Source organism: Marmota monax, unplaced genomic scaffold, assembly GCF_021218885.2.
Source record: "Marmota monax isolate L192 unplaced genomic scaffold, Marmota_monax_Labrador192_F-V1.1 WCK01_AAM20220418_F8-fsc00042, whole genome shotgun sequence".
In the NCBI taxonomy this organism is placed as follows: Eukaryota; Metazoa; Chordata; class Mammalia; order Rodentia; family Sciuridae; genus Marmota; species Marmota monax.
Genome location: NW_026693008.1, coordinates 4172114 through 4199403, shown reverse-complemented (window position 1 = coordinate 4199403; position 27290 = coordinate 4172114). Strand labels below are relative to the sequence as shown.

Genomic DNA, 27290 nt, shown 5'->3' with positions numbered 1-27290 from the left:
GACCCTTCCTTTCCCAGGGCGATTTCCTCAAGGTCTCTGGATGGATTCCTGGTCTGGAGATGCATCCTCTGTAGGCAAAAGAGAAACCTGACACCCCCCACCCCCAGCCTGGAGGATCTGAGTGCATCTTGGGAAGATGAATACATTCTAAGAGCCAATGGAGGGACCGACTGCTTGGGTGAGCAGAATGTGCGAGTGGGTGGGATGTACTGGGACTGTGTGTGTGGGTGAGCAGTTGTGCAAACCTCGGTGGCTCCTGCCTGGGGCCAAGTGACAACTGCAGTGGAAGCCCCTTCCAATGTTGAGGACTGGAGAGAAACAGAACCCTTGAAGCAAATGTGGATCAAAAACAGCATAATGGGGACGCGGAGCTCAGCCACCAGAGGGACTGCCATATCCTCGCTGTCGGCCACTCGTGGAGGACTGTGTCCTTGTAAGCATGGAATCAAACACTGTATAAATGGTACTGCAGGAGGAAAAGGGCTCTGGGATGGATAGTGGTGATGGTTGTATGACATTGAGAATGTACTTAATGCCACCGAATTATACACTTGAAAATAGTTCAGATGGAGTGGGGTGCACACCTGTAATCCCAGTGGCTGGGGAGGCTGAGGCAGGAGGATAGCAAAGTCAGCCTCAGCATTTACCAAGGCCCTAAGCAACTTAGCAAGACCCTGTCTCTTAAAAAAAATAAATAAATAGAATTAAAAAAAAATATGTGTATATATATATATATATATATATATATATATATATATATATATAATAAAAGGCTGAGGATGGGGCTCAGTGGTTAAGTGTCCTTGGGTTCAATCCCTGGTACCAAAAAAAAAAAAAAAGTTAAAAGAACAAAACAAAACAAAACACGAGCACTAAATAGATGTACAAACCATAAGGCCATTTCTCTCTCTCTCTCTCTTTCTTTTTTAAGAGGGCTGGACTTTCTAATTGTTGACATGGGAACTGTGACACCCCAAATTTCTCCTGAGTACCTCACAGTTCAGAAAAATGAACCATGGCTTTTGAAATTTGAATCACAATTGAAAGAAAAGAAACATTAAGTTTTTTAAAAAATAATTTTTAGGAAATATCCCTAAATAGACCAAAAATGGGAAAACAATTTTAGAGACTGGAAAGAGAACATAGGTCAATTTTCCACTCTTACTCCTGACCTTTGAATTATTGGCTGTGTCCTTGGGAAAAGCAATTAACTGTGGTTTTCTTATAAATAATGTTGAATTAAATCCTTTCTATCTGATAGCTAGTCACATATAAAAGCATGGATGTATTTTACCAATAACTGAATGCCTAATATCCACTGTCATATTCAATTCCATTTTTTTTTTTTTGTGGTGCTGGGGATCAAACCCAGGGCCTTATGCACATCAGGCAAATGCTCACCACAGAGCTACGCCCCCAGCCCCTATGTTATTCAATTATTTTTTTGGGGGGGGTACTGGGGATTGAACTCAGGAGCACTCGACCACTGAGCCCCATCCCCAGCCCTATTTTGTATTTTATTTAGAGACAGGGTCTCACTGAGTTGCTTAGGGCCTTGCTTTTGCTGAGGCTGGCTCTGAACTTGGGATCCTCCTGCCTCAGCCTCTGGAGCTGCTGGGATTACAGTCATGCGCCACTGCCCCTGGCTACTGCTATCTTTTCTACATGATAATGGACTAGAATTTAAAGGTTCAAATCAGACAGACCAGAGAAATACTTCAAAAACCAAAAGGTATTTTTAAATATCTACCTAGCACAAATAAAACCTCATCAATAATGATGCAACCTTGATAAATAATCTGAAGTGACCTCTGAGAACCACGGCAGAACTTGGGAGAGGCCAGGGGATTGTAGAAGAGATCCTAGGCTTCCCCACAAAATGCCCTTAGACATAAAGCCCTGGGAGGACATAAAACCCCAGTGGCGCGGGGTGGGGGGGGTGGGGGGGTGGGGAACTGCACAGTTTCTGTGCATGTTCATAAATATTGATTGTGATTAAACTATTAGCATAATAATAAGGGTAATGATGCCTCCTTCAGCCCATCCCCCCATACTTCCCAAAGTCTCTACCTTTCATTAAACAAAGGGGCTGCTGGTGCTGCCGGGGAGTTGGGCAAGAGGCAGGGAAAAGATCTCTATTAAGCAAAAGCATTCTGTTCCATGCGCCCATTAGGAGCCGAAGCCTCATTAACCAAGAGGATTGTTCTCATCTCCTGTTGCTCAGGGTACTGTGCGCGGAGACGAGATCCAGGAAGTGTATGTTCTCATCTCTCTTCCCCCCCAGGGCTTTGGAACAGATGCCCGATTCAAGTAGACCTGTTTTTCCTTCCAGTTTTCCACATTTCTGTCCCAATCCTTCATTCCCAGAGAGGATTCCCACCCCCCCAAGTCTCAAGGGCTCCTTCAAACCCGCCCTCTGAATGCTTTCAAGACTAGACAACACTTGCATGCTTATTCTTTGCCTAGCAGAAGGCTAAGCGATTTATAAGTGATTAACCCTGGCAATGGTGGGCACGATGATGATGATCTTCATTTACAGATGAGGAAACGGAGGATCAGAGAGGTTAAGTGACTACCTAAAAGACCCACAGCTAATGGCATCATGAAGCTGGCATTTAAACAGGGGTCCCTTGGCTTCCAGATTTGCCCTCTCAAGGGCTATGCTGTATGGCTGTCCCATTTTGTCTGTGTCTAGGACCTGATGTTATTTTAGAAGAAGCTCAGAAGAGCAAATTGGAAAATATTAATTTTGTAAAAACTTCAATCAAGCATGAAGGCTTTGTTGTTGTTGTTGTTGTTGATTGGAAGTGGGAGCCCTTGCCTGCCTCTGGCATTTTCCCGGTCTTGCTTTGCCTCTTGAACGTCTCTCAACACTAAGAAGTCCAATACATGGCAAGCTCTCAGGGGACGGGGGCCATAGTATGCTCACATTCTGGCTCCTGCTTGGCCTTTGTGCTGAGCAGTTGAGGACTCCATCGTTGTTACCAAATAGTAACATTTCAGCATGAAGGGGTCACTTGTCACACCTGATGCCCTCCCTCAGCCCCCAGGCTGTCTCAGACTGAATTTGAAGGTAGAAATAATTTACATCGCCACTGTCAAGGATAAGTTATTGGTCATGGTCAGCCCAGTTCTGTTACACAGAGGAGAGTTTTCTTCTATTTTCTTCCTCTTGGGTAAAGAGTGGAAAAGAGGAACACATAGATGAGCTAGAAGCCCAATGTTCCGGAACCAAACGTGCAGGTCATTTTCCTCCTCTGGTCTCAGTTTCCACATCTGCAAAATGGGGGTGGAGAGAAAGTCTCCAAGCTTCCCCAAACTTCCCGCATCAACACCACCTTCTTGGTTTTGGCCACGGCCCATGAGCTATCTGTAGCATATTTCCTTAATAGTCCTCTTATATTACTACTATAAATGGAAGATCAGTTATCTCACTCAATAAGAGAAATCAAGGGTAAAAATAAATACTATCTAAATAAAGTTACTAAGTTCTAGCTAGACATGGCTGCCTCCTGAGGATGCCAAGCTGAGGGGTCTCTCTCTCTCTCTCTCTCTCCAACACACATAAAAACTTGTAAATTTTAGGGAAGGGTGAAATACTAAATGGAATCCTTCTCCTCCATAAAGATGAAAAGAATCCATAGGGAATAACCCTCTCACAGTGTGGCTGGTGTTATGACGTGCTGAGTTTTTGTAGCATCTGACATCGATATGGCTTTAGGACTATTAGTACATGTCCTATGCTTTGGAAGTACTCAATGGAATAATGGTGTAAGGGGCACATGTACACACACACACACACACACACACACTCACTCACTCACCCACACACCATTCAAGCCTGTTTGGTACTATTTCCTAATTTCCATGGTGCAACTATTCTCCACATTGTAAATTTTAGGTTAACAATGTGACATCATACATGCAGAGACAGGAAGCGAGAATGGGATCTCATCAGCAGGTAGGAACCTCTCACCACTGGAGCACTCACTAGGAAATCTCCAAGGTTCTTTCTCATGTATGAGCCCTAGATAGTACCCTCTAGACATCCCAGATAGCTTTTAATTTTTTTAAAGATCTTCCTCTCTCTACCCCTCCTGATTCAGTAATTTACCTATGGCACTCATCAGAAACATAGAGGCTGATTGGCTAACGGATTCTAATATTTACTACCTAGTGATAAAACCACACTGTTAGCTCCCATAACAATATCTAGCAAGTATTGAATGCTTATCCCATTCCACGTACATAGTACTTTATTTTATTTTTTGGTACCAGGGATTGAACCCAGGGGCACTTAACCACTGAGCCATATCCCCAGCCCTTTTTATTTTTTATTAAGAGACAAAGTCTTGCTGAGTTGCTTAGGGCCTTGCTAAGTTGCTGAGGCTGGCTTTGAACTTGCTATCCTCCCGTCTCAGCCTCCTGAGCCCCTGGGATGACAGGCTTGTGCTGCCGTGCCTGGCAGTATTTTATCTTTTAATTTGAAGCATAATACATAATGTGTATCTCATTATTCCCATTTAACAAATCATTAAATGAGGGTCATAGGTTAACTAATCTGTCCAAGATTATACTTCAGAAAGGGGCAAATTGGATAAATTGCAAAACCTCAGGGCATCATGGTATAAACCTGATTTACCCCAGTATATGCTTAGTGCATGGGATATACAATTCTGGTTAAGCCAAGATATACAATATATTTTTTGGTTTGGAGGAATCAAACCCAGGACCCTGCACTTACTAGGAAAACACCTCTCCACTGAACTACATCCCCAGCCCCAGCCAATCGTTTGATGAATAAAGAAGGATTCTAGAAATGAGGTATGAATGAAAAATTCTTGAAAAATTTAAATGAGACCCAAACTGCTAACACTACACTAACCATAATGGAAAATATCTTTCTTTGATCCATCAAAATTCTGAGTATAAGAATATGCTGAAATGCAAAAGTCATAATGATTTGGGTTGTTATCATTATGGAGAGTAAGGCATAGGATTTATTTATAGGAGAAACAACTGGTATGTTAAAACTAAACAGTTGAGAACGTGCTTCATTAAAAGCATGGAGTAGCTGGGCATGATGGCACATGCCTGTCATCCCAGCAGTTCCAGAGGCTGAGGCAGGAGGATCACGAGTTCAAAGCCAGCCTCAGCAACTTAGCAAAGTACTAAGAAACTTTTGGAGACCCTGTATCTAAATAAAATAAAAAGGGCTGGGGATGTGGCTCACTCAGTGGTGAAGTGACCCTGGGTTCAATGTCTGGTACAAAAGAAAAAAAAGAGAGAGAGCATGGGGTTATGATGGGTTATGTAACCCTCTTATAGTTTTGAGAAACTTGATGGTCAGGTTTAGAATGGCTATTTACAGAACAGCTACTGTTTTCTCTTTGAATTTTAACTGTAGCATATAACATTTATTACTAAGCCCCCAGTTTAGAGCACATAGTAGGCACTCAATAAACATGCATTGAATGCTCATTACTATTTAGTATCATGCAAGGCCTACTGTGTGTCCATCGATCCCAACAGCTCAGAAGTAGCAGCATTCCCACTTGATAGATGAGGAAACTGAGGCTCTGAAATGGCCAGTTACCTGCTCACCTTTCCAAAGGTCTGGTTTTCACTATTACACACCTCCCCTGCCTCCCTCTCTTTTTCTCTCTAACTTTATGGTGATAAAGCTTCCCACTGCCTGTGGGTCAGAATCAGGGCAGAATCTCTAACTTTTTAATTTCGCAACAATTATTGCCTGTTTTGAAGCGACGTAGGTCTTCATTAGGTCTTTCTCTCATGGCTGGCACTCATCGTCTGTGTCTATCTTATGTTTGCTTTGAAAGACATTCTGTTGTCTGCAAAAGAGTATGAAGGGAATGGTCAACTTTGGATGTGTATCTTTTTTGGGGGGGAGGTTCCTGCGGGGTGGCTCTGGATAGCAGGTGTGATAATTGTCAAGTGCATTTTCAAGGAAGCCACTGGAAATGAGGGTGTCCTACTAGGTGATAAAACGATTTGTCACAGACCCGAAAGTGAAGGTCAAATCCTACAACATTGGGGAGTGGCTGATGAAAGAAGTCACTACCAGACATTGGAGACCAGTGTTGGATGGCCCTACTTTCTAGAGCATGGGGTTTTGGTGGGTCCACCATGAACAGAGTGCATTAGAAGAAAAACATGGTGACTCCCCAGCCACCTTCCAGTGGTGGCTCATAGCTTCTGCATCAGAAGACCACAAGCTGGTCCTGGCTTATCCTGGGAGTGGGTTTCTCTGTGACCTCTCAGAACTTCTGCAGCGGAATCAATTTTGGTGATACTGCCCATGGTAATACTACCATGGGATGGCTGTCATTTCCCTTCTTCTACTGCGGCCTGTCCTTGGGTCCCAAGGCACTTTGAGTTCCCAGAATGTTCTAGGCCTTCCCTTTCTTCTCTAGGCTTTGGTCCCTTGGAATACTCTTGAGTTTCCTTCTTGGATAGGCAAAATTCTATTGATCGTGTAGGTCTCAGCTTACATGTCATTTCCTTCAGTGGCCTCCCAGATGACATTGGGTCCCTTTTGGTCTGCAATCCCATTGCAATGGCTACTTCTCTCTGTCTCTCAAATATCATCACACTTATAATTACTTGTTGGAAACAGCTCTCTCTCACTCAAATGTAAAATAAGAGGCATTGTCTCCCTTATTTATTGCTAAGCCCCCTGTACCTAGCACATAGTAGGCACTCATTAAACATGCATGGGATGACGGGCTAATATAAAAGGGAAGATTGGTGAAAGGACTGAAGGAAGTGGAGAATATTGTGAGTCCATTACTTTGGTGTTATTGCACAACTGGCTGGCTGGTGGATAAATTACTTATAAAATAATTTTGTTGGTCATATTTGAAAAAGAGATAATTCCTTCTCTGATGAATGATAGCAGTTAGTGGAAGGTCTGTGGAAGAGTTACTAATGGATGACATTTATGAGTTTCTGTGCATTTATGGGGAATATCATTCCATCCATAATAAAGGAGTACATTTAGGGTGAAGTCTTTTTTTTTGCTTATGTATATTTTTATTGGTGTATTATAATTGTCCATAACAGTGGGATTGGTTATGATCGTCTCATACATATGTACAATATAGTAATATAATCTGGTCAATTTCCTAGTAGCTGTGTGACTTTGGATGCATTACTCAACATCTCTCATCTGGAAAGTGGGGGAACATTATGGAATCTATTGCACAGAGTGGCTGAAACTGAAGAGAGAAAAATGCATGTTCATCCCTTAGCACAGTAGCCCATATATGCCAGCCATGAGTGCGATGTTGGGTACAGTGTCTAAGGCAGGCACCTCCAGTCTGAAGTAGACCAGCAACCAACCAGAACAACATGAATCAGTGGCTGATAATTTGATGAAGTTATTTCTGGAGGGTGGACCAGCCCTTCTCTGACTTTGTCACCCATTGCCAGTCCATACTGTACAAAGCCTTATCTCCTACTCTGGACACTCCCCAAAGACAAAGCCCAGTGAAACACCATCTGAGAAAAACACCAACATGCTGCTTTCGACCCCACATGGGCTTCCTGATCAGCATGTTCTGGGGACAGAGGGGGACTCCTTTGATCCTGTGCTGATATTGATGGAGGTGACAGTCTTGTTGGAAGGTATGATATCAAGGTCTCTGGACTTCAGCAGCCAATGCTGTTGATTTACACCAAATCCAGCCTTTGTTACTGATTCTAGTGAGGAGGAGAAGGTCTACTTTTTAAAATTTCTAAGTGACAAAGCATCTCTAATGCTGGCAAAAGGGGGAAAAAAAGGTGAATGAGAACTTGAGGTTTAAGATTGGGCCAGGTGCGGTGGTGCATGCCTGTCATCCCAGCGGCTCTGGAGGCTGAGGCAGGAGGCTCCCCAGTTCAAAGCCAGCCTCAGCAAAAGCATGGTGCTAAGCAACTCAGTGAGACCCTGTCTCTAAATAAAATACAAAATAGAGCTGGGGATGGGGCTCAGTGGTCGAGTGCCCCTGGATTCAATCCCTGGTACCTCCCCCCACCAAAAAAAAAATAAAGATTGGCTATAACATAGGTTTTGGTCTCCTGACAGTCCTAAAATGGCATCATCCTCCGGGTCCTGAGTGTCTTTTATGTGATGTTTGTGACCACCTGGAATGGATTTGCTTGATGGGAGATCCTAGCTCACTTCTAAGGGCTGTGAACATCTAACACAGCTGTTCCATCTTCATCCCTCTGTGGAAAAAGTTCTGCAGCTGAGTGAAAGGAGCTGGGGAGCTTAGCCTCTCTGAGCCTCAGCTTCCTCTTTGCTGAGGAGCACTGTTGGAATGGAATTGTTCTGAGAATTCCACAGAAGATGTACATTTAAAGCACTTAGCTGTGTGCCAGGCTCCTAGCAAGTACTTAAGCAATGGGAGCTGTACTCTTGTAGTTATTTTAGACTTCCCAACTCATCTGATCTGTCAGCGTCTATCCATGAAAGAAATCATAAGCCAAGGAGATGTCCTTTCTTCCAGGTCACCCAGCTCCATGATAAGGGGCAGGGCTGGGCTCCCCTCTGGGTCTCCCTATTTCGGGCTGTCTTTCTTGATTTACTCTAGGTCTTCATTTGACTCCCTGGAACTCTTCAATAAATCATAGCTTTAGGGTCTTTCACCTTTGCCCTCTCTGCTGGGATCTCCACCCCCAACACCCTTGACCTGCAAAATATCCTGTGAACATGCTCCCTGCCTGCCTGCCTCCTGGAGGCCACAGCTGCTGCTCTTTCTAGAAGATTCTCCCTTTCTCTCTCTCTTTTTTGGCACACCAGGGATTGAACTCGGGAGCATTGACCACTGGGCAACATCTCAGCATTATTTTGTATTTTATTTAGAGACAGGGTATCCCTTAGTTGCTTAGCACCTCACTTTTGCTAAGGCTGGATTTGAACTGTAATCCTCCTGCCTCAGCCTCCAGAGCTGCTGGAATTACAGGCATGTGCCACGGCACCCCACCTCTCCCTTTTTCTTTATCCATGGTTGGCTCCTAAAGCTCAGGGCTCTTTAAGGAGGGATACTGGACGATTCTCCTAAACCAAGTCATGTCCCTCCCCACTCTCTCTTGCCCTCCAGCTTAGATCCTTCGCCCATGCTTCCCTCCATTTGATTCTTTTCTTTTGCCTGTCTCCTTTACTAAATACAAGCTCTAATAGGACACAGAACATCTTTTCTGCCTATTGCTGTGTGCCCAGTGCCTAGCACGGTACCTGACACAAAGTTGTTCAGTAAACATATTCCAGGTGAATGACTGATTGATTAAATGAATGAATGAATGAATGAATGAGTGAGTGAATCCCAGAACTGGTTGATTGGTTCATGCCTGGGTTAGAACGGAGGAAAGCGTTTGAACTTTCTGGGAGAGCTACCTGCGCACCTGCTCGCCCCCCTTCTTGGCTTCCTAAAAGAACAGCGCGAGGCTATCCACAAGACTCAGACCTTTCCAAACGAGCTTCCCACACAAAAGCACATCTTGCACTCAACGGAAATGGGCGGATACTTGCTAATCGCATCTTCCAACTGGGCTGATCTTTGAAAAGTTCGAGAGGCGCCTGCCTCCATAAATCCCAGACTGCTACCACTGCCGAGACTGCGGAGGGAGGAGAGGAGGGTGCGCTTGGGCGCTTCTCGGGCTGGCACGAGGAAGCCACATCTCATCCTCCCTCCTCCCCCAACTCCTCTCCAAGAGAGGAAGCAATGCAGATGGAGACGAGAAATAAATATTCCTGCCTGCTCGGTGCCACTGCAGACGTTTTCCAAAATGTCTGGCTTGGACCATGAAATCAAGCCCGCCCAGGAAAGGAGGCGCTCAGCAGGAGAAAGAGGGGGAAAGGGTGGCATATTTGTCGATGCGCGTCAGCTTTCTGGGGGGCAGAGCACATGGCTCATACTTGGCAGGCCTGCTGAGGTGGGGACGTGGTAAGTGCACAGTAATCCTTGAAGAATGGCATCAGAGATGGGAGCGAGATTAAGGGCATCATGCCCACGGTGGGTGGGCAGGTGCGCAGGGTCTCTGCGGCGCTGGTCCAGGGTCCTAGGACCCCTCGCTGGTTCTTGCGTGGGTTTCAGATTCTTTCTGCGATACCTGCTCCTTCTGCCCCGGTCCTGCTGACCTCCACTCCACTCCTGGGGAGTCAACCCAACTGGGCTGTGGGCAACCTTGAAAGGCCCCCTGAAATTTGGGCAGGAGCTCAGAATCCATGTGCCACCTCTGAGCACAGCTCGCCTTCTCTAATACTGGAATTCTGGCAGGAGATGAGAACATAGGCTGCAAATGAGAAGTGGGTGCTTTTGGCCCCGAGGTGGCCAAGTGTGTGGGAGAAGTGTCACTAAGAAGGGAAGTTACAGGCCCAGCAATAGGCACCCAAGTGTTCGGCATTACCGAGCCTTCGCTAGGCAGGCTGCGAGACTGCAAAATGACTCAGAGAAAGGGAGAGGAGGGGATGGGACTTTGAGACCGAGAACTCCGGCAGAGGCCACTCCGGGTCTTTGTCTCTAAACCTCCCGAGAGACTGTCCTGCGTCCCCCTGCTGCTGGACCACCTTCCAGCTGTCCTCTTGCTAAGTCTGAAATGAGGATGGGGCCCTTGGTGGATTGACAGAGGGGACCGTAAAGACCAGAGGAGTTTTCCTGGTTTCACTGGGTTCAATTTTAGTGCAGTAAATACATTTGCCCAAAAGGAAGATTCAAGAAAAAGCCATGTCTTTGGTAGGGATCAAGGTGACATTTTCCACAAATGTTGCATTTATTGGATCCCTTTTCTCCATTTCTACGATTTCACCGAGAAATGAAACATTGTCTAATATTTCCCACTCGTGTGCCCTGAATCCTTCTTTATGAATCTTCCCCATTCTTTTGCCCATCTGCCTCCTAGTGCCAGGCAATTGCCAGCTGAATCCCGCTCTCTCCAGGAAGCTGTTCACTGGAGGGGTGAAAGCTGGCAGGAGACATGGGCTCCTGTCCCCATCGTGCCCACTGCTGTGTGACCTCAGAAAAATTACTCCCCCTCTCGGGGCCTTCATTTCTTTGTCAAAGGAGTGTGATGGCTAGGTATCCTTTTAGCTGTGATACATTAAAGGTGGTTCTGCAGAATGAAATTGGATGGAATTTCTATTGTCACTATCTCTGTCCTACTCCACCTTCACCAATAAACTCCAGGGAGGGTCCTCACACTCCTGGGACTGAATCTAGTCCTTATGCCTAAGAAGGTCAGGGTTGCACATCAAGATAAGTTTGGCACTGGATGCCGTCTAGAAACTTTTAATTGTTTTCTGCCAACATTTTTTTTTTAATTCCTGGAAGACTAAAGTATGGGTTGATGAAAGAGCAAAATAGGGTATATTTGGAGGTTGTATGCATATTATAATAACCATATTAGTTACCTGCTGTTAATAATAGCTGCTGTTTAATAAGCTCTATTATAAGCTGGGACTATAGATCCTATCCTCCCCTTACTCCCTTACAGATGACAGGCTCAGAGAGAGTGAGACCCTTGCTCAAGATCACACAGCTGGTTAATATTGGTAATGGAATTGGTGTTAGTTTCCAAAGATGGTGGTATGCTGCCCACTACCTTGTAATGGGCTTTTTCTTGCATTCAATACCCATCTGGGAGATCCTTCCGACAATGAGACTGAATTAAAGACCCACAGACAGGGGGTCCTAAGTTGATTGTCTGTCTTATAATATCTCAGAGCCAGCCAAATCCTGCTATCAAAAATGACAGGGGTACAAGCAGCTGCACTATCTGCCTGATACCAGGAAGAGTGGAGAACTGGGTCCCTGAAGCAGCCTTTCCAGTGGCCGGCTCCAGTGATCTCCTGTCTACAGGACATACGTTGCCTTTTCTATTCAAATTTGCCCAAGCCCAATTCTGGCACAGAATTGGAACCTCTCAACATTTATAAAGGCCCTAGTCATCTGCTCCAGAGGTTGTGAATGCAAATGGTTCCCAGTCCCGGGCAGATATGAATATATGAAACCACCCAGAGTTGGCACACACACGTCCAGTCTGCAGAGACCACTGAGGCTCTGTCAGGCAGCGAGTGGCTGTGAGCCCAGGCAGGTCTATCCTGAAAGGCAGACTGCTTCATGAAGCCTCTTGGTGTTCACATGCAAATGAATCCAGTCAAGAAAAGCATTCCTGATATGGGAAGGACCACATAAAACTATTTGCAGCTCTATGAGACCTTCAGCCCTTCCAAGTACAATCTCTAAAGGGAATTTTCCTTATTTACAGGTAAGGAAACTATGGCCCACACAAAGTGATTTGCCTGAGATAGCTAAGGCAGGTGTGCAACTCTTTGGATGCAGACATATAGAGAGGTGTGTGTGTGTATTCATACACATATTGTGCACTCACAAATGAAATAGCAACAATGAGCCAGATGTGGTAGCACACGCCTGTAATCCCAGTACCTCAGAAGGCCGAGGCAGGAGGGTAGAGAATTCAAAGCCAGTCTCAGCAATATAGCGAGGCCTTAAGCAATTCAGTGAGACCCTATCTCTAAATAAAATATGAAAATGGGCTGGGGAGGTGGCTCAGTGGTTCAGTGCCCTGGGGTACAATCCCTGGTAACAACAACAAAATAAAAAAAAAGAAAAAGAAAAAGAAATAGCAATGATGTTGGGTTACCTGCCATTAGGAAACATCCTGATCATTCTCTTTATGTTAATATTACATATCATAATTTATCTCAACACACATGCACATCCCCCAAAAGAAGCACCACAGCCGCACCCCAACTGCAAACTCCAACCCCAACTAAAACAAAACCCGGGAAAGGAAGAAGCTCTTGACTTACGGTAAATGACAGAAAAGAAGAAAACAAGGTCCCTTCATCATATCTGGATAATTTTGCCAGGACTCCTTCCAAGATAGTAACGAACTAGTGAAAAAAACAGCAGAAGAGAAAAAAAAATCATTATTTTAAAACATAATTGTTCATGACAAAGAACAATATTTTTCTACCACGTAGAGACTGGGGCTGAGTCCTCGGCTCATTTGGGAATTCTATGACTTGATTCCCACCTTCGGAGAAAAGAAGAGGCTCTGCCTCTACACAGAAATATTTGACTTATCCGGCTTTCTCTTCATTATTATGTGATTGCAAATATAGAGGGTTACAGAAGTGCAAAGTGACAAAATATTATTGCGTTGCGCATAGCGTGCGATAATATTAAATGCACTTTTCAAAATCCAAAACTGTGCAAAGCCGTTTTTACGTTACATATTAGCACTACATTTAATCCAATCTATTTTTATTTGTCTTTTATCAGTAATTTGGGGGAAACAGAAGTTTAGCACTGGCAAATATAAATGTCTTCCCATTCAGTATTACTTAGTTAAAATTCTATAATTCATGAGGGTGACTGAAATAGCTTTATCTGACTTTTATGTTTTATTATGACTCTCACTGAATGTGAAACTAGAGAAAAAGGGGTTTTCATGATGGCAGAATTCCTTATTACCGTTTAACTTTCTGTGTTTAAAAATCTAACTTTGTCAGGGCTGAAAAAACAAACATTTCCCGTATAACCTCATGCAACGTTTGGGGACAAATTCTTATTAAGTTAACATATGCCACTTGATCAATTTATCTTCACTCCGCTTGCAATCATCGGAAAATCATTTGGAGCTGCGGCTGGGTGGTGTGCAATCTTGTTTCCTGAGAGATACAAGTCTCTGGTTCAACTTTTTTTTTTAATTTATTTAATGTGCTACATTTTAATGGAAATGAAGCTATAAACAAAGCCTGATTACAAAGAAGCATTTCACCAGAGGCTGATTACCTTTGCCACCAAGAGTGTTATCATTTCTTTAACCGTTTCTTCGATTAGTTCGTCTATTTTTGAATGGTATTGATGCTAAGGAACACAGAAAAAAAAATTAGCATGTTTGGGATGGCATGACATCCACTGTAATATATATATATATTTATATATATATATATTATATGTGTATATATGTATATATGTATATATATAATATATGTAATATAATAATATAATATAATATATGTAAAATAATTATTTATTTATATAGAGAATTGAACCCAGAGGCACTCAACCACTGAACCACATCCCCCCAGACCTATTTTGTATTTTATTTAGAGATAGGATCTCACGGAGTTGCTTAAAGCCTCACTAAATTGCTGAGGCTGGCTTTGAACTCGCGATCCTCCTGCCTCAGCCTCCTGAGCCCCTGGTCTTACTGCTGTGTGCCCCCTGAGCCCGGCCACCGGTAATTTTAGACCACACAATTTATAAATAAAGCCTGGCCTGCAAATCCAGTTTACTTCGATAGTTCCAGGAACATCTATAAGATTCTGACTCCAGGTCTTTAATGGAGAGAGATTTGAAACTCTTTAAAAGATGACTAGGCTCATTATATCTCACCCAGGGCTGTAGATGTCTCTGATATATGTAGACACACACAGATTTACCAATAACGTACATGGGTGGCTTAACAGCCTGACAGTGTGTGGATCTGGATTTTTCCAAAGCCAGATGCCACAATAATCTAATAAAGGAGATGAAAATTATCTATGGGAAACTGCCGGGGTCGGGGGGGGGGGGCGGGTTGTGGCTTATAGAACTGGATCCATCCAAAGGGAATTTGACCAACACACTGGTTTTCCAAAAATTGTTTTGAAACCTTTAGGTGATTTGGGCTCATGTCACGGAGCTGCCCACTTTTATCTACAGATGTGGAATGTGTGTCCTGGCAACATAACAGTGAACTCTATGGCAAGCGACCCATTTCCTCCATTCAGACCAAGAACTTCTGAGACAGCGGCTGAATTTTTTCAATTTCTCTAACTGTGGCTGTTGATTACATTTAAATAGCAATGGGAAAACAAACCCCCCCCCCCACACACACACACAAAAAAAAATCTACCATACATGCCAGGGAAAAAGGAAAAGCGATTTCAATGCAAAATATGAGATGCCAGCTCCTTGACATTTATTAGATCAATTTACTATCCATTTCAATTATTCTGTCTTTCCTTAACACACACAAAAAAGAAACAATGCAAAACATTGCTATTTGGAAAGGAAAACGCACTTACCCACTCTTTAGCAAACTTTCAGAGGATGATTAATTAGGAACAGAAAAAAACAAAGGAACAATGCAAATGAAAATTAGGACAAGAAGGACATATGAGAAAATAAAAATAATTAAATAAACCATCCAAAATAAAAAAAGAAGCTATGAAAACATACAGATAATAAACCATAGGAATGGGATTTGATATTCTAATAACTGGCAGTCAGAATCACTGAGAATGAATAAAGATATGTGAGGTCTGTTTGCCATTGGAAGACCTGGATAAGTCCCAGTGCCAAGTTGAGAAGTCACATTTCCTACAAAAAACTAGCTCAGTTTCCTTATCTGTAAAAAACAAAGCAAAACAGATAATACCATGACCTAGGACCAATAAGAGGGGGGAGTCCCTCTTCTTACTGATTTTTGGAATGGGAGTGAGAAGACACTGTACCTAGATTTTTAGATCTGTATTTCAAAATATAAGAGAAGATTTTGAAAGTTCCCATCACACACACACACACACACACACACACATATTTAAGGCAGGGGCTATGTTAAATACCCAGATTTGATAATTACATGGTGTATATTCCTATCAAAATTCCCCATGTGCCCCGTAAACATGTACAGTATGTGCCAACCTATCAAGAATAAAATAAAATATAAGAAGAAAGATTCTTAGCCAGTCTGTCCTATTATTCAAAAAATACAGTGCCCAAACCCTTTCCTGGTACTCGGGTTCTTCAACACATAGGTCTGTTTTGAAGACCTAGTGAGGCTCTAGATGTGAAAACATATTGTCAACCGTAATTTCAGCTCAAAAGTTATTATTTGTTCCGTTTGTCACTGATTAGCTGATGAGGTGAGAGGATCTTATCATGTATCACCCTCCTCCTCGTTTTAGTTGATTAGAGGAAAAAACAAAGCCCAAACCCTGTTTGCACAGTCCTGGTGAATCAGAACTGAGGTGGCTCGATTGCTAGATTCAAGAAAGGATTTACTTGTCAGTAGCATAAACCTGAAGCTAAATGCAGAAAACTGATCTGCAGAATTCTGTGCGAGAAACACAAAGAAAGATGTCAGGAGCAAAAGAATTCAGGAATATTGACGGGGCTCCAAATTCATTTTTAGGTCTTTGAGATAAGATCCAGAATCACATCTTGACTTTCCTTCCCCATGTGACTGCTTCACTCTGCTAGGTTTTCTTTGCATTGCTAGAAATGAGTCACATTTATTAAATTAATTATGGGATTTAAAGTAAGCCAGAGAAGCTAGCTGTGTGCAAAATGATACAATATGAAATACTAACTGAGGGGTTTCTAACCAAGCAAAGAACATCATTGAGAATCAAAATATTCTCTTGAGAAACTTGGCTGAAGGGATAAATACAAAGAGAAAGATCTTGGTGTGAGGAGTTAATGATGTCATTCTTCAGCCAAGAGAATCATGCTTTCTGTTCAGGAGCATATGGAGGCAGGTTGGGGACACTGTGATTATGGAAACCTCTCCTACCTTCGATTTTTTTCCATGCCAAACTTGCTCTTTACAGATATTATGCTCTTCAGTTTTCTCCTGTTATAATGGACCTAACTTCTTTCCTTCCTTTCATTTTCCTGCTTGAGAAGTGTCCTGATCTGAGTATTCTGTCTCTTACTTCCAGTGGAAATTTGAATATGGCAATTACTGCTGGGTCTATTTTATTATCTCTGCTACAGAACTAGAATCATCACTGCTATGAATGTAGAAATCAGATTCACCTAATCAAGTCACCAAGCCATATATGGGAATCTGGTTTAGAAACTTCCAAGTACTGTGTGGCAGTGTCATTACTAAGGTCCAACCACTGCTAGTCAGCATGGTGGTTACATGGGTTGGCACACGTCTCAAAACTCATCTAAAATCTATACACGTTATTGTATGCAAATTATATTTTAATTAAAGTAAAATCTACTTTGGGAAGATAGCAGGCCAGGGTATTAATTACTTTGCTAATCAAGTAGCAAAGGGATAAATATCAAAACAGCTCCTATTCCTTTTGGAGCGATTACAAAATGCATGAATCCCTTTTGCCAGATTTTTTATGATATATGATACTTGTTTGGCTGGTTTGCTTTTCTGGAGCAACAGGACTCTGCCTTCAGTCTGCTCTTTCTGGGGAGATACACTGTTCTAGCATAAAGGCATCTTCTAGTTACCATCACTGCTACCAGATTCTCTTGTCACCAAACCCTTGTAATCTGATTGACTGTCCAGTTCTATCTGCATTCTGATAGAAGTCTCTTTCCCATTCTGCCCGTCTGCCTTGTTTATTTGGTATGGGGTTCGGGGGATTGAATCTAGGATGCTTAACCACTGAGCCACATCCCCAGTCCTTTTTATATTTTATTTAGAGACAGGGTCTCGCTTAGTTGCTTAGTACCTTGCTAAGTTGCTGAGGCTGGCTTTGAACTCGAGATCCTCCTGCCTCAGCCTCCTGAGCTGCTGGGATGACAGGCGTGCACCACCACACCAGTTCCATTTCCCCATTTTCCAGCTGTCTCTGCTAGCCTTCTTGGATTCACTTTACTATAACCCTGAATTCTACCCTGGGGCCCTCCATCATGGCGGGAGCTATCAAAGGAACTACAAATTTCCAATAGTGTGGAAAGTTTGCGGAGTTCACTTTTGCTTCCGACAGGCTAAGTTGCTGCAAATTCACAATCACGACGTGAAAAACATTCCACTTGACTTCCTGCGCTGCACATTTTGCCTTGTCATGGAACAGATTGTGTGTATGTTGTCTTTCTGTTAAGACCATCTGACCTTGGAAACGAGACGAAAACACACTAGACCAAGTGAGAAACTATTTAATACACAATTTCCTCTCTATTGGTACTTCACAAATTTTAATGGAAAAATAAATATTTAAGATGGAAAAGTATGGTTAACAAATGTCACAGCAGCTGCCTTTAGATGAGACATTATCCCCATGCAGAAATTCAGGAAGGGATCTTAAAATTGGAGATTACATCACCTTGACAGCTTCTAGTAGTGGAGGGAGACGGAATCTGGGTGGTGGAATCCAGGATCAAAAACTAGATCTCTAATATGGGCTTACTCTCCAGCACTCACAAAATACAAGCTACTTAAAAAATGGGGTTTTCAGCTATTTTTATCCTGATTTTAGGATGTTTTCAGTCATCCTTGGTCAACTGGTTTTAACAAATCAGTTTTATTTTGGAGATGAATATCTCCATTCTGTAAAATGAGGAAAGGAGGAAAGACCATTTTCATGGGATTTCCATCGAAGGTCCAGTCAAAGTCACAGCTATGGCTCCAAATCACTCGGAGGAAGTACAATCTCTTCTTGTTTCCTCCTGTGTATTCTCAGATGCTCGGCTTTCTAAGCTCAGAAGGGACCTTGCTCCTACAAGCTGGTCATTTAGGTATCTCTGATTCCTTTATACTCAGGAGAAATATCATGGTAGGTCTTTCTAATATGGCTATGAAAAACCATATCCTTTGGATAAGAGCCATCGATTATAATGCAGTATTGGATGGACCTTTAATAAAAACATGTAGTCGGTCTCTCTCTCTCCCTTTCTCTCTCTCTTTCTCTGTATTATATTGGAAAAAAAAACCTGAGAAACGCCTCAGTTATTGTTTTCATTAAAAAACATTGAGTAGCTTGGGGGAAAAATACATGTAATCCTTTCTACAGTATCAAATAGAACAATGTCCAGAAAGAGGCATTGGAATGTTCCTATTTGGCTAAACCCAAGACAACTTTCTAGTCTTACATCCAGAAGTTAATATGTACCCCAATTTTTGGGGGGTTATTGGGAATTTAATCCAGGGGCGCTCTATCACTGAGCTACATTTTTATTTTTTCATTTTGAGAAATGAGGCTGGCCTAAAATTTTTTATGTAGCTTGTATTTTGTGAGTGCTGGAGAGTAAGTCCATATTAGAGATCTAGTTTTTGATCCTGGATTCCACCACCCAGATTCCGTCTCCCTCCACTATTAAAAGCTGTCAAGGTGATGTAATCTCCAATTTTAAGATCCCTTCCTGAATTTCCGCATGGGGATAATGTCTCATCTAAAGGCAGCTGCTGTGACATTTATTAACCATACTTTTCCATCTTAAATATTTATTTTTCCATTAAAATGTAAAATGCCCACCCCATCGATTTTTATTTTTTCATTTTGAGAAAGGGTCTCCCTAAGTTGCTTAGGGCCTCACTAAGTTACTGAGGCTGGCCTAACACTTGAGATCCTCCTGCCTCTGCCTCCTAAGTTGCTGGGATGATAGCCATTTACCACCAGGCCTGGCACCTGCTGTATCTTTCATTTGACAGTGGCAGTAGGTCACCAGAGTGAACGACTTTCTCAAGTTCATGCATTTGGTAATTAAGATGAGGGTTCATAGGACAAAGTGATGAAACCACTAGACAATTTGTTCTTCTAGAAAACCAGATTCCAAGGTTAAGCCAAGGTCATTCAACTTTAGCACAGATGTGATTAGTGGTAAAAATGAGAGAAAGGGTGACTTCTTATTTCTTATTAGATATCTCTCACCAGGATCTTTGGTTTGGTCTCTGGAGGGTCATAGCTATCCTGAAATTGGTATGGCAACACTGTGTGTAAGAGTTGCTTTCTTGAGAAATGGCTCCTTAACTTTCACCAGATTCTCAGTGGATCTTAAACAATCTCCTATACCTACTGCTCTTTCCAAGCCCCCAATGCAAAAAGAAAAAGAGTTCAGATCAAAGTCGCTTGATTTGTTTGGAAGAATTGTTTTGCCCTCTGGCCAGATATGTGGGAACTCCTTAAAGAAGGCCATAATTAAATCAACCTGGGCAGGGTCTGAAGCAGCTACTGAGTGGAACAGGAGGCCAGTCTTACTGTATCAAGCCTCTCCTACCCTGCAATCGTGTCATCCGTGTGAAATGCAATTAAGATGCCCACCCTAAAAAGCTCCAAAGGGAAATATATATATATATATATATATATGACTTCATTCAACTTAAAAAAAACTTTCCCCCTTTTTACTTTTTGCTTTAAAAGGAGCTACTAAGAAAGTGGAAAAAATCCACAGAATGGGAGAAAATAGTTGTAAATCATGTACATAATGGTCTAGTATACAAAATACATAAAGAACTCCAATCACTCAACATTAAAAAAAAAAACCCAGTTTAAAAATTTGGCAAAGACTACAAATAGTCATTTCTTCAAAGAAAATAAACAAATGGCCCATAAACAAGTGTAAAGATGTCAAATAGTGCTGAAAGTCAAAACTACAAGAGACACCATGAGACACACAGCAGGATGGCTGTGTTTACTAAGATGTGGATCGGGCACAGTGGCACACACCTGTAATCCCAGTGGCTCGGGAGGCTAAGGCAGGAGGATCGTCAGTTCAAAGTCAGCCTCAGCAAAAGCAAGGCCCTAAGTAACTCAGTGAGACCCTGTCTCTAAATAAAATACAAAATAGGGCTGGGGAGGTGGCTCAGTGGTAGAGTGCCCCCGAGTTCAATTCCTGGTACAAAAAAAAAATCATGTAGAAAAGTTGGATTTCTTGTATGTACATTGCTTGTGAGAATATATGGTATAGCCACTTTAGAAAACAGTTTGGCTCTTCCTTAAAAAGTTAAAAAAGGCTAGGCACACTGGCAAATGCCTGAAATCCCAGCAACTCAGGAGGATGATGCAGGAGGATCATAAGTTAGAGGTTAGTCTCAGCAACTTAGCAAGACTCTGGGCTGGGGATGTGACTCAGTGGTAGAGTGCCCCTGTGTTCAATTCCCAGTACCACACACACACACACACACACACACATACACACACACATTGACCTTATGATCCAGTGATTCTCTTCCTAGATATATACCCAAGACAGCTGAAAACATGAGTTCATAGAAACACCTATGCGTGAACCTTCATAGCAGAATTATTTGTAATAGCTAAAAGTAGAAACAACTCAGATGCCCACTGGCTGATGGATAGATAAACAAATGTGGTATATCTACTCGATGGACTCATAAGTAGGAAGGAACAATACATGCTACAACATGAATGAATTTTTCAAACTTTATGCTAAGTGAAAGAAGCCAGGCACCCAAGGCCACACCTATGAAATGTCCAGAATAGGAAAACCCTTAGAAATAGGCATGTCTATGCAGAGTAGGCTGGTGATTACCTCGGGCTGGGAAGGGAAGGGGTACAGTGATGACTAAATGGGTACTTGGATTCTTTCTGGAATGATGAAAATGTTCCTAAAATTGATGATAGTGATGGCAGTTCAACTTTGTGAATATACTGAACCTGTTGAATTATATACTTTAAAAGGGCAAATTTTATGGGGATTCTATCTCAATTAAATAAAAAGCAGCAGCAACTCCAAGGGAAAAAAGTTCAGGAGGAACAACATTCTGGAAAGTATAAACTGAAAGTTTTTTTTTTTTTTTTTTTGGTACTGAGGATTGAACTCAGGTGAATTCAACCCCTGAGCCATATCCCCAGCCCTATTTTGTATTTTATTTAGAAACAGGGTCTCACTGAATTGCTTTGCGCCTAGTTTTCCTGAGGCTGGCTTTGAACTGGAGATCCTCTTGCCTCAGCCTCCAGAGCCGCAGGGATTAAAGGCATTCGTCAACACACCCGGCTCAAAGGAATTTTAATGAATTTTAGAGATTTCTTGAAACAAGGCTCTGTGAAGCCTGAGAGTGTTGAGGGCCCCCCAGAGAAGCTCAGGTGGGATGTGGGGGTGAAGAGGTAGAGAGGAGTCACCAGCTGGAGTATCCTTTTGTTTCCCCACCTCTCTTTCCTCATCATCCAGAGCAGCTCTATTTTTAGTTTCATAGGCTGGCTGTCTCCATAAGGTTTGAAAAACCAAATTCTGCAGCTAAAAACAAGCTGGCTAAAACTAGAATAGTGCTATCATTTTACAGATGAGGAAACTGAGCCCTAAAGTAGCAGACTGACTTGTCCAACTCCAGTTTGCAGAGCAACCAGGGCAAGAATCTAGGTGGTTGCACATCCAACACAGGCCTTCCCCCAGGGGACTAGTCTAAGTGTCTTAGTCCTTCTTGTGAACTCAATTTTGGAAACTGAGCCTCCAAAACAATGGTTGTCAAAGTGTGGTCTCTGGAACTACAGGATCAGCATGGCCTGGTATCAGGAGCGTGGATTCTTACGTCACACCCCAGACCTTGCAGAAATGCTCCAGATGGGATACAACAATGTGAGTCTTAAGAAGCTCTCTGGATAAGTGTGATGCCCCACGGAATTTGAGAACCATGGCTGGAGATCATTCATATGCAGCAAATAGGGCTGGGAAAGAGAACTATGGCCTCTGCATTTGACTCCAAGGCCTAGAACCTACTCCCTGCGAAAGGCTTGGGAGAATCAGACAGGAGCAGAAGTTAGCAGGGGGTGGCTAAGGAAGCATGCTTGTGGGGGATACAAGGTTGAAGAAAATCTTGCCAGAAAGAGAATACCACCAACCCACATTTAAAAATGGAAGGTACCGAAAGAGAAAATAAATAACAAATAGGGAGCAAATATAATTTAGTAAAAATTCTGAGCATGGAAGGCTGGTATCGAAAGATCTGATTTAGGAGCAATTTATGCCAATTGGCAACAACACACAGTTGCCAGAAATGTTTCTGAATTAATTCTAAATTGGTATATGAATATCTAGCTGGCTTAAGGCCATTGGAGAAAAATGATCATGATATCTCTAATCAAGCCTGAGTTGCTGTTTCCTTCGCCTTTACATTTTAAATACCACTTTGGAGTTGGAAACTTAGCAAAGGACGAAAACTTTTGGTCAGGGAAGATTCACAATCTATGCGAATCTATAGAAAATTGAAAGCCTGCAATTGTTTTGGACATTCAGAACCTGCTGGCTGGGGATTGGATTAGCAGCAAGAGCTAAAGTTATACTCCCGAGGAGTTGCTCGATATAAGAAAGAGCTCTCCTGCTGTCCAGATGTTCCAAGTGCTAACATGCACTTCGAACATGAAAATGACTTGCATGCTGGCAAACGCAGATCTTTTGGAGATACCAGCCTAATAACTAAGGTCATCAAACGTCATTTAGCTTTAAGAAACCTTACGACCACCCTGGCTCCAGTCAAGAATCACTTCCAAGTGACTGGCAATCTCATCAGCACATTGCCTTGGAAATTTACTTGACAGATACTGAACACTCATCCACCACGACTTAATCTACAAATGTTCTGAGTATATTTCTAAAACTATCAGATTAGAGTGGATGGAAGGAATTTGTGAAGTTTTCTTCTACATGATCAATGGAGACAGAAAAAAAATCTGTTTTTTTTTTTTTTTTTTTTTACCTCTTGGCCCATTTCCATACTGCAAAGTTTTGTTGATTGAGCTTTGGCATCAACCATAACATTAAACATGGTGCATATTGACTGTGGGACTCGAAAATCTGTTGATCGACTGGTTTTTTGCAGCTTAACTTCAAATGCAATCCTGGTTCTATTAAAACAAAGTAGGAAAAGACCAATTCAGTGTTCAGATGGCAGCAGGTGGAAGAGACATTTTTTCTGAGAGGCCAGTGAAAAAAGAAAATTGAAGGCTGTAATCAGTTTCAAGCGACAATGACTTCACATGTGTTCTCTTTTAAATGACTTCCCCATCTAAGGAGGGTCTATTCATGGAGACAGCCATGCACACCCTTCCTTTCTCGGCAGTCCACGGAACACCTGTAGCTTGGCGTATTTCTGTCTATAGTTTACATGCTACGGAGAACCCTAATTGCAGGAGAACGAATGAATTAACAAAAACCCGATTATAGCATTATAGCATACGTAAGATCTCTCACATTGGCAATGGCCTACCTTGAATCACTTCATTAAAAAAAAAAACAAAAAAAAAACACAAAAAAGCAGTTTCTAATCTTCAACACCTCACGGTGGAGAGAAATCTTAAGTGACATTTATTGTTTTCTTTCTTGCTGCTTTTGAAAGAGATTGAAAGGGGGGGAAAATCCAGCAAATTTATTGCATTGCTTTAAAGACTGAAAAAAAAAACACCCCCAAAAAACCAAAACAGTTTTTGCTTGTTAAAGGGTCATAAAAAAGGAAATGGATCAAGCCATTAAAGATGGGCTACCTTTGGGGAGGAGAGTGAGATTAGAAGGTGTGGGACTAGGAAATTTCTGTTGTGTGTTTTTGTTTTGTTTTTCAATGTCAATGTATTATTTTCAATAAGAATGTATTTTTCTCATTAAAACCAATAGATTTAAAATACAATGTTATGTTGACTTCACTTGTAAGATATACATAATATACAATTGGAGCATTGTATCATCTAATGTAACCTGATTCTGATGTACATCCAGTTAGGACACCAGCAATATGCTAATTGCTCACAGGAAAATCCTGATCTGATGTGGCTAGTTGGTATTTACAGGCGTGAGATCTAATTCTTGATATCAGCATTGTAAAAAGGCCCAGCTATATTTTAAAAGGTTTCCGGGAATGGTGTCACATTGTTCCATGTCTTTAAAGGAAAGCAAGCGGTTATTGGTGGCTTTAGGAAAGTCCCTTTCATCTAAGGCACCTTATGGGCATTCTTCACTGTCTGGTTCCAGAGCTCACGTAGCCACCAAGAAGGCACTGCTTTAAGAGGGATCTGTGGCAGTTTTCTAACAGTGCTTAGGAGGACCACACAGCTAGTTAGCTCAGGAAAGGATGCCAGTTTGCTATCATACCCCGGGTGCAGGCAGAGAAGCCAAGTATAATTTCTAAGGTTGGAAGCCCAGTTCTTAAGGGGGGAAAAAAAAACTCAACCCAACCCTCCAAACACCCCTATAGATTATATGATCATGTTAAAGATAAACGTATTTTGGCTTCTAAAGACTCAGTACACTGAAGTAGCTTTCTAATCATGATGATCATTTTAAGCTATGCTGAAAATACATCCTCTTCTAGTTTTGTGAAAAAGGAGGCCTGATGGGGAATTGAGTTGGACAGGTCCCTGTGCTGATCTTCCGAGGCTTGTGTGCCAGTTCCGGCCCAATTTGAGAGATGGAAATGCTAAATCGCTCCCTTCCAATGAAGTAATCGTCTTCTGTTTTCACAAGAGAACTGTTCATAGCCCTTGGAGTGTGGGGCTGTGAGAAAAGCAAGATGAATGTAGAATTAATATGACTGAGAGGGCTCTTTGGGACCCAAAAGCCAGGCATGGAGAGTTCACTTAACCCAGCTGGCTTCGTGTTCAGCTCAGACCTGACACAGACTAGGCTCTGAGGCTCTGTAAATGTCTTGTCAGACGGATGCATTCGATTTCTTGGAAGCTCAGACCTGAAGAGTGCCTGCCTGACTTTTTGGCATTGCATATTTACATCTGTGAAACAATATCCTCCCTACACTGTCCGATAGCAGGGGTTATTTTATTCTGTCCCAAAGAGGAACAAGGTGGTTCTAGGTTCTTCTAACACAGATGTTATGAGTTAAAACACCTAAGGGCTTCTCCAGGACTTCCTCTAAAGCTGGAGGTCAAGGGATGATATTTCTACCAGCATTTGCTCTTGGCTGCTTTGTGCCTGTGTTTGGGGCCTGAATTGAAGGAAATTCAGGAGTCCAGGAGCCATACAAGTGTGTTGGCCCAACTTCTGCCAATAAAAGGTGACTTAACTCCTACAATCCTAGCATGCTTCTAGGTCCTGGGGAGAGTGAGGAGATTTGACGGAACCAGGTCCATGCCCTGCCTCTGTTTAAGATGATTATAATGTGATAAGGAATAAAACAGTCCTATCTACCTTTGATATCCTCATATCGTCCCCTTTTCTCTGAGCAAAGGACATAAAGGACTGGCTTCTCAGCAGAGGACATAAATGTCTTTTTGCACAATTGTGTGTACCTAGAGCAGGAGCTGGTAAGTCTTAATTCGAATGCTTTTCAGCCCCTAGGACAGATTGGGGGAGGACTTTTGGCTGTAAAGAACTTTCCTGTAAGATGTTTAATGGTGGATGGGTTCAGCTATCAGAAAAGTATAGCTTTTGTTAAAATGGATATTGATTCTGTAGGAGACGGTGGAATTTGAAACTGTGGGTTTGAGAAATAGGCCTGTCCTTGGGTCTAAAAGTGAGAAGAAAAAAGCAAAGTCCAGGATCTGGATCACCAGGACTATAAGCTTCCAGAAGCAGCATTGAGCACCTGCCCAGATTCTCCAGGGCGCACAGTTCTTCCCCAATTCCCACCAAGAGGCTGTCCACCTACCTGGGGTCATGATGTTCTTTGGCCTTTTTGGTTTCCTGTTTTGATTACTATTACTTCTCTTTTCCTCTTTTCTTCTTCCAAAATATAAGATGATGAATTCGGAGCACTTCCAGGCAAACCCTGCTCCCATCACCCACAACTGATCCATCAACTAAACTACACAACATCTGGAGAGCTGGAGTAGCCTGTGCAGCTTGTATTGTAGTGGTTTTTTTTTTGAATGAGGAAAAATAATGGGACAGTTATGAGTTGGAAAAAGAATTGGGGCTTGGGCCTGTGGCAAGCAGGGTGATGATGATGAGGATGTCAAGTCAGTGGATTTCACGTCTGTACTTGATATTCAGCTATGGATGCTCCATGGGGGAAGGGAGGTGGTCCTTCTTTCGACATGCCTGCTGGGGACTCAGCACTGTGTCTGGCCTACGGGAGGAGCTCAGTTTTTGTTGAAGGCTGCATGTCGTCCTCATTCTCTTCCCCTTACCTTCTTGGAACAGTTGGCTTAGGAACTTCAGGTACAGTGTTCCAAGTCCTACCCTAATCCTACAAGCCACAGTGACAAAACGGGCAATTTGTGGGAAGGTAAAGTGTATGTTTAATGTCTCCTGCCCACTTCCTGATACCCAATCAGATTCTGGCAGAGACAATGAATAGTTATCACACTATAGGTGCTTACTTCACATATACAGAATGATAGACAGGACTGGGTCTAGCCTCACTTTGCTGGAAAATCGCCTGTACCAAATATACTGGATACTCTTGAATTGTATGTTCATTTTTTTCTCTCTCTCTCTGTCTCTTTTGGTACTAGTGATTGAACCCAGGGGTGCCTAACCACTGAGCCACATCCCCAGCCCATTTTAAAATTTAAATAGAGACAGGGTCTCACTGTATTGCTTAGGGACTCGCTAAGTTGCTGAGCCTGGCTTTGAACTTGCGATCTTCCTGCCTCAGCCTCCTAAGCCACTGGGATTACAGGT

General features: G+C 42.5%; 1 protein-coding gene across 8 annotated transcripts in view; it reads right to left on the bottom strand.

Annotated features, from left to right (window-relative positions):
* The window catches only part of Cadps (calcium dependent secretion activator), a 480326-nt gene that overhangs the window by 60275 nt on the left and 392761 nt on the right, over positions 1–27290 (bottom strand). For all 8 annotated transcript variants that reach the window (XM_058582090.1, XM_058582085.1, XM_058582091.1 and 5 more), the window contains 3 exons: positions 23419–23566; positions 13821–13895; positions 12833–12916 (listed from right to left, as the gene is read on the bottom strand). In XM_058582090.1, coding sequence (XP_058438073.1) covers positions 12833–12916; positions 13821–13895; positions 23419–23566 — 307 coding nt within the window. The remainder of the gene's footprint in view (positions 1–12832; positions 12917–13820; positions 13896–23418; positions 23567–27290) is intronic.